Here is an 8,549-nt window from a genome sequence, read left to right on the forward strand (position 1 = left end):
TAACATGACAAAGAATAGGCATCATTCAGCATTTCAGATTTTTAAACTATAATTTATTACATAACATCATGAAGTGTTAAACTGGATTTCGAACATTCTCAGGCTACCCGTTTATATTGATTTTTGTTATAATGAGAGTCCTATTTCAAAATGTAGAGTTTTAAGTAAAAAAAAAATGTAGTTTTATTTGCAATTATGTGAAGAATGTATGTGTTTCTTAAGGAGAATAAAATACTTTAAAAATGTTATATATTAAAATTACAAATACTTAGAAATAAAATTTTATTACCACAGAATGTAAGTATTAAGAAGCTATTGCCCCTATAATGACTAACTATAATTCCTTTGTAAGTAAAGGTGACTACACCTAGGGAACATGAAAGGGCTCTGAAAAGTTCAAATTAATTTGCATCCTTCTATCAACCTCAGGAGAAATCTTTGCCAACAGGGGAAAAAAAAAAAAGTCCACAATAAGTATTCCCTTAAATTTTTAAAATAGAAGTAAAACCTGAACCCCCTATAGTAAATATGGAAGTCCTAAATGCAATGGTATTTGTCCCCAGCTACTAAGGGGCAGACAAAAAGGCACAGGGACTTTTTTGTCAAATAAAAAAAGTTAACTGTTTATAGTAGAGCTTTAGGTTCAATTAATTTATTACTGAACAACATGCGCTACCTAAAAAATGACACGATGATCAGTGACTAGGACACATCTTCAGATATTTAGAAGATGGGAAAAACACAGCTGCACCCAGGTCAAACCATTTATAATGAATCTTTCATAAATTGTGTGACTGCTGCATAATTTTCATTGTTTGATTATCTGAAATACTTAAATTTATAAGAGAATTAATGTCATAAAGCATTGATATTAAATATCTTAACACAAGAAAAAATCTACTCAAAATATGCCATATTGATTTCTCATTTAAAACAAATTAATTTTCGCATCAAAATACTGAAAGTCAAAAAGTTGGAAATTCTCTCTGAAGGCAATGACAGCTCAGTATTTCGTAGAAAAGAAGAATATATGAAGGCTCTCCTATGTGTGTCACTAAATAAATAATAAATTCTATACAAATCTAAATTTTATTCTACTCCCATTCATTAATAAGTTTGTATACATACAATGTCTAAATTTCTGAGGAACACTGTGAGGGGAAAAATAACATGTGCATTTATAATTCACAATGTTCATTTTTTCCTCTTTCTTTCACAGAAGCTTTAGAAAATGGCTTTTGGATGATTTGGAAAACTGTATTTATTTTTAAATGAATCTCATTTATTGAGATTGATAATTCCAGGTTTCATTTGCTCTGAAATTGCATTTTCCAATTGCTTCCAATGATAAGTTCTAGAAAAATGTGGTCCAACATGCCAGTGAAATAAAGATTTATTAAAAAAAAAAAAGGAAAGGAAGCTCAGTTGACCTACTCTGTAAATGTAGTAAGTACATTTTATACTAAATTCTAAACATGGTGAGATTGAAGTAAAAATTGCTAGCAAAATATTGACATTACACACTTTAAGAACAAGGTGAGTATTTAAATATATATATAAGCATTCACATAAATTTTCCATCCAAAAAATATTTTAAAGTTTTAGTCACTATCCAAATGTCTTTTCTATCTATGTTGAACATGGAGTAACAGAAAATAGTCATCAGTGCTCATTCAGAAATTGTTTTTAGTCAGACACCAAGTAACTTGAAACAAAGCATTTTCCTATTTACCTTGTAGTACAATGGGAAGACAGCCTTGAGGTACTACAAAATAGCTGAGTGCCTTCTGAATCATCACAGCATGATTACACTCACCTTAGTAGTATTTCAGCAGTAAGGGCATATTTATTGTGAAAACTAAATCTCTGAAAATTGACAGATATAAAATCTCAATAGCAACTTTTAACCCATCAAAACATTGAAGCAGCAATACCAGATCCTGTGTGGGGGGAAAACCCCTACAGTTGAAACAAGAGTATTCCTGGTTCTTGAGGAAGTCCGCAAAGTGAACTGAACTACCAAAATATGAGCCTCTGAGATGAATTTGTATATGATAATCTGTATGCCAGGCCTCAAGATAAGGTACCCTCCAAAAAGTTGATTTAAATGTTCCAAAATAGAATGAGGCCTAGTTCTCACTTGATTCTGGAGTTATAGAACACTTTAAAAACAGTATGTAACCAGTTCTATTTTCTTAAACACACCCATGGAAAAGGACATATCGTATCTTTTGTGGATGGGTTCTTATGGGTTTTGCAGTTCTGCTTATGTAGTCAAAGAGCTCTCAGAAAAAGATTTAGGATTCCCAATACGTATTCAATTAAGAGAGAATGAGGTGTTCTCCACCCCCTCCCCCGCAAAAAAGAAAAGATTCTGGCTTGGGCTGACTTCTGGAAACTCAATTTTTCATTTAAGTTATTTTTTAAAAATCCACTCCAGGGTTAGGCAGTTAGAAAACTATTACCCATACTATTTTACATCACAATTCCAGGATAAAAACTTTTGGATACCTTTTGCCTCACAACCAAATTCCACTTTGTTATTCCTCCCTTTTGGACTAGAGCATAGCTCTGGAGTTCAATTTAAATCTGTTCCCATTTAGGGTTACCTTCTGTGTGGCATGGCATAGGATGCTTTAGAGTAACATTCTCCTTTAGTGTAAAACCCTCATTTCCATACTGTGAAAACCCAGAAAACACATTTCTAGATTGATGTTCCCAAGTAAGCAGAGAAAAACTGAGGAGCAAAAGGAAACGAAACTGTTAATTATGGTCCATAAAATACACTCTGGCATTCAACTAGCTCAGGTAAGACATTGTGGATTACTACTGAATTCCGGTCACCAGCTTTTTACTAGGCTAGACAAGAAGGCAAAGAAATCCTACTTCTCCTCATTTCCCTGACAGCAAGTATTTTACTTTTTAAGTGTGAATTCTAGGCATTCCAAACACCATATAAAAAGAAACATTTAAAAGGTAATTCTTCCAAAAAAGTTACATTTTCTTTCTATTTAAATTGTTAGCTATAAAGATAGTAGGTTGTAACATATTTTAACAAAGCACACAAAGAAATCCAGGCGCAAAATTAAACATAAAAGATGTATTGTCCTTTTTGATTCTTAACACACACAGCCCCCAAATAGCAAACTCCTAGTTACTTTTTTTAAAGTAAGTAGATTAAAAACAAGATTAACAAAATGTCCAAAGCATGTCAAATTATAGCCTTTACTAGTTAAAAATTCTGTTGATTGTAAAACTCTGTTGGTGGCCATTTTGGCCTAGGATTTTTAATATAAATGAGACTAGAAATGACAGGGAATGGGGGAAGGGACTTTCCTTCTTGAATAGTTCAAGAGGGAAAATTTTATCTAGACTGAGTTATCTGAAAGATGAAAAAGAATATTCAAAGTCAGGCTACCAAAATCTGAAAATATAACAGAAATTAAAATACAAGAACAGTGGTATAGTATTGAAGATTTAAAAAACTTTACAAACGTTTCTGGAGGAGTAGATACATAAACTATTTGGGGAAATTACTTAATTGCTAAGTAAAAATAATATATTTTTCTTTTTCCCATGCAGGGCTCCAAAGTGATTGTCTAAATTCATTGAATTATATGGCACAAGTTTATAGTCATTAAAATATACCAGAAAAATATACTAGAAAAATGACATAGCTAAATTAGTTGTTCTAACATGCATACATAATATGCATATGAATCTATGTAGATATACATGAAGTATCTTTTTATCAGAGTTTTATTGGCATGTACCCTTTAGAATGATGGTCTTAGTTATTTTTAATGAAGTCCAGTCAAGTTTGGTTAAGAAGCTGTTCTATTTTAGGTTGTATTCAGATACAAGCTGTTAAGAAGACTTTATTTTTATCTCACTTAACTGCTGAAAACAATGAACATTTCCCTTCTTTAATTTTCTTACTTTAGAATGTGTCTTAAGAAATTTTTGATTTGGAACATTTTACAAGTCCACTTATACCAATCAACTTCACCATCTTTCTTGTGTATATGAGAAATAATGCTCTATTTAATCTACAGACTTTTTATTTTAAAGAAAGAAAGCAATTCCTAAACAGACCTTAAATTGTAGTTGTTGTCAAACTTTAAGCTGTTTAACTGTCCTTCTGGTCTTACTGATAAAAAGCAGATAAAAGCAACTGAGAAGTTCTCAATGTAGGCATTTCCAAACTGGATAAACACTAATCAACTTATTCCCCCAAAAGCACAGTTCATTTTGGGTAAGAAATGGACCCTTTCCAAGTAAAAGAAAATTAATCAATGATTAAATGCGGAAATTTCCAGAGTTTTAAGAAGACTGGTTTAAAGGAATATACAGTGGCAATTCTAACTTAGGTTTCATTGCTTGGTCATTGCGGAGTGATGGCACATTCACATGTGAGGGCTACTATAAGTCAATAGATGGCAGTCCATCGCCTAGTAAAAGGGCTGAAGATGATGAAACTCACCATGCATCTTGCTTTTATTCAAGATTAAATATTGCTTAATTACAAACATTTGGATTTGCATATACCTAATTATTTACTGATTTTATTTTAGACGGACTGATACATAGACACACGTTGTAACTGTACTAGTTTACCATTTATATTTGCATAGTAAACTAATTCTGAATTACTAAGTATTAATTTAAACTTGACAATTAGAAATCATGATAGTTACCTACAGCATTATTTTGAAAAATTAATCAGAAAAACAGACTTTCAAAATGATTATGTTATACTTATAAGCAGAATATATTGTAACTCCCCCAGAGACAAATTCATTCTGTTTTCACTTGTTTTTTCCCAACTATTCTTTTTAAAATGTTTTTCAAAAGCTATAATATCAAACAACCCTTCAATAATTCTGTTATACTAAACACCGATTTCTATCCTTCTATGATAGTTATATAAAAGAAAATAGGTGCAAGTAATGAAAAGAGTGTCTTTAGAGCAATACTTCCCACACTTCAAGTTTTCAAGGCTGGAATTCTCTAACTTAGGGGAAAAGGGAAAAGAAATGAAATTGCCAAATCATTAGGCTATTAATAAAAATACTGATGAAGAAAACTGCTATGTAGTTATAAAAAGTGACTATGATGTTGAAAAATATATGATTGGATTTCAATCAAGTTTAGGCTACAATGATTTCACCCCAGCATGTGAGGACAAAAAATCTGCTACATAAGTATAAACATGATATATCCATATGGGTTATATCTGTAAGATATGTGTCTTAACATACACAGGGGCATGTTCATGTGTGTTTTGGTATAACACTAAATATTTTAACAAAACCCAATTTGGGACTGAAGGAACCATAGCTTTCCATTGAGAATTTTTACATAGATTTAACAGTGATAACAGAATATGAAAACATATTCCTCATGAAAACATGTATTATTCCTTGCGTCCTGGGCCTGTGATAGACATATTGGTAGTTTGAGTCACGGTTTACTTTTTATTGCTACAGGAGGAGAGCAGTAAGAGGACATGTCTTTCTATTTTTGCCACTTGGATTCCTATAACCAAAACCTTTTTGATATGTTAACCTTAAGGAACAGCTTTTATAACACTGTTATAACTGTGTAACTATAAGAACAATGTTTTTATTATTGTGTTTTACTCAGTGTAGCACATTTATTATATGAAAAAATGACTACCAGGGCTATGGTGAATTACTGAAATTATTTAAGTTGAATATTAAAAACCAGCTTCGTAACACTGAGCACTAGTCAACTGATTCCATAGTAAATTATGTTTTCTACTTCTATTTAGCCTAAATTCAGAGTAAGAAGAACCCAGATAATTGAATAACCTGAATGATATTAAGCAGATGTTTATATACTCTGAGTAAGTTAAGAGGAACTTAAGGATATGACAGTTGAATTGTTCTATATGAAAGATACATTGAGCTTTTTTTAGTTTCATTAAAAAATGTGCTAAAAATTTCAGTAAAGCCAGAAAAATGATTATGGAAGATATTATGGATTGTGTGCTTATGGACTGTAGATAATATAACAGTTTAAAGATACTTGATTACTATTATTTTTTCTATGGCTCCCAGCATACTTTTCCCCTTTAATTTAATGAATGTAGTCCAGGAAGACTGAGATACCATGATGTAATCATTAAATGACGTGAGTAATAAAAAAAACAATCAAAATCTTTTCAGAACAGGAAGATAGAGAACAGACTGGTGGGCAGGGGAGAAGAGGAAAAGTATATTATTGCTTTCTCAGTGCAAAAACTCTTCAGATGTTTATTATCTTCCAGTAGAAGATGCTTGTCTATATTTTATGGTCAGCAGTTCAGAGAAGGATAAATAGGCTAGGTCTTGGGAAAATAAAAAAGGTGTTTCTACTCACCGTTAGGTGATACTGCCTCCAGATTTCTGGGCAAGCCTGGAAAATAAAAATATTGATCAGCTGGGAGCATGAAACAAGGTACTTTACAGCCTGTTGGTTTTGGCATAACCCAGCATCCACCGGTGTCGGTCACAGGAAAATAAGAAGCTTAACAGAAAGGGTCTGCATTTCAGCTTCAAAAACCTGGCTAGACAGTTTAATTGAATTTTACACTGGTTTAACACACTCCCTGCCATTGTCAGAAAGCCAGTAACAAAGTTTTCTCTCTCTTTTTTTCTTTTCAGGTTAGAAGTTTTGGGGCACTAAGATGTGATTAAGAGCCATAACTCAGTTAAACTGATAAATGAACAGCAGTGGTCAAAATCAATAAGACTCAATAAGTACACCTTTTAAAAAGAACATTTTGAACCTTGCTAGTATGATAAAAAAAACAAAAACAAAAACAAACAAAAACCAATTTAATAGCTTTAAAGAAGACTTCACTGTGGTTATATATTTCTGATGTCTGTTGCCATCCTTTACCAAATCACTTGCTGCTAACCTTCAATCCTCTGTGAAATAGAGTAAAAAGAGAATTAAAACAAAAACAGCTTCAAGAATCTGAAGTCCACATCTTTTCCCTTAAAAGGTGCCTTCTCTATCTGTACATTTATAGGCAAATAACTTAAAAAAAATCTCAGTGATTTTGTAAAATATGGATTTACTGAAGCTAGAATAGGTAACAAACACACACAAGCAACAAACAACAGCAGCAAAAACAAACAAACAAAAAACAGGAGATAATTCCTTGTGGATACAAATAATAAATCTTCTTTTCTTATACTTAAATTAGGACTCTGTTAGGGAAACACTTTCTAACCAAGTTCTTACGTTTTATTGATCTGCCATCTTCTGAGGAAAAGAACAGTTGATGACAGAAAGTATTTTTTATAATTATATTATAGCAGTAACTAAAATATATTAAACCAAGCTAAGCAAATGGCAGTTCCTAAAGTAAATGTGAATGTATAGCTTTTGTTTAAAAATGTGTGTATACATACATATATGTACACACACACACATGCCTAAAACTGGAATGAACTGAATCTTTTTCAAACCTTTATTATCCTTGACATACACTTTGAAACAATTCTTTACCTGATTTGTTATTCCTCTTTATTTTTCAAGGTAGTGACAAAGCTAACAAAGATAATTCATACAATCTAAAGATATGGGTATGGTAATAACAGAAAATAGTTTTTGAGTGGGAAAACCTCTACTGATTATATCATCATAACTGATTAGACAAAAAAAGAGTAGCTAGTTCTAACTATGCTGAAGATTTTATCCCTTATGTATTTGAAGCTTAACTATCCTACATCTAAAGGTGTGTAAATTAGACTATTTAGTGGTTAGCTTTCCAACTGAAATGTCATATCCATGCAAACTAAAGTGTCTAACTAAAAAAAGCCACTTGTATACAGTGATTTCTGGATGACCAACACTGATCAAAAGGAAACTATTTTAAGAAGTAAAAAGTAGCTTCAGAAGACAAAGATTATGTTAGGTATCAAGTAATAGCCACAAACTTGTAGGCTACAAACGTTCTCAATAAAACATATTTTTGTACATACATATTTGTTTTAATAAACATATTTACACACAAAGATCTAATGTAAATATACCTTTAAATATTCATTTCCTATCTTCTATCATAAGCTTTTTGCTGTGTATATATAATTTGAGTTGGATTACTGTAGAGATAAGCAAGCAGTTATTTATACATTAGTTATGGATAGTTCTTGATTACCACAATGTCCTCAGAATAATACGGTTGAAAAATCGCAATCACTGAGTTGTCATACACTGGCAGAATGCCACTCTACCATGTGACCTTTTCTTGTGTTGCAGCAATTTAGTAATAAAAGAAAGAATTACTTGGTTTTTGAACAATCATCTGATTGCTCTGTACATGAAGATGATGCTTGATATAGAAAATTAATAGGGAGAGACATGAAACTTTTCTTATTAGACAATAGTATTACAATTTTAAAAAACCCTATCTTAACTCATATAAGTACTTTTACACAACATTCCCACTGACAGTTTCACTTTACTAATTTCTATCTAATATATGTCTATGTAAGCTTAAAAGGAAGAAATTGTTTTCACCTCAAAATGGTGTC

At 31.6% G+C, this 8,549-nt stretch overlaps 1 protein-coding gene across 4 annotated transcripts in view; it reads right to left on the reverse strand.

The window, feature by feature from the left end:
• ZCCHC7 (zinc finger CCHC-type containing 7) overlaps window positions 1–8,549 on the reverse strand; it is a 249,919-nt gene that overhangs the window by 22,646 nt on the left and 218,724 nt on the right. For all 4 annotated transcript variants that reach the window (XM_044265342.1, XM_044265339.1, XM_044265340.1 and 1 more), the window contains exon 6: window positions 6,385–6,420. In XM_044265342.1, coding sequence (XP_044121277.1) covers window positions 6,385–6,420 — 36 coding nt within the window. The remainder of the gene's footprint in view (window positions 1–6,384; window positions 6,421–8,549) is intronic.

This window comes from Neovison vison, chromosome 9, assembly GCF_020171115.1.
Source record: "Neovison vison isolate M4711 chromosome 9, ASM_NN_V1, whole genome shotgun sequence".
Taxonomy (NCBI): Eukaryota; Metazoa; Chordata; class Mammalia; order Carnivora; family Mustelidae; genus Neogale; species Neogale vison.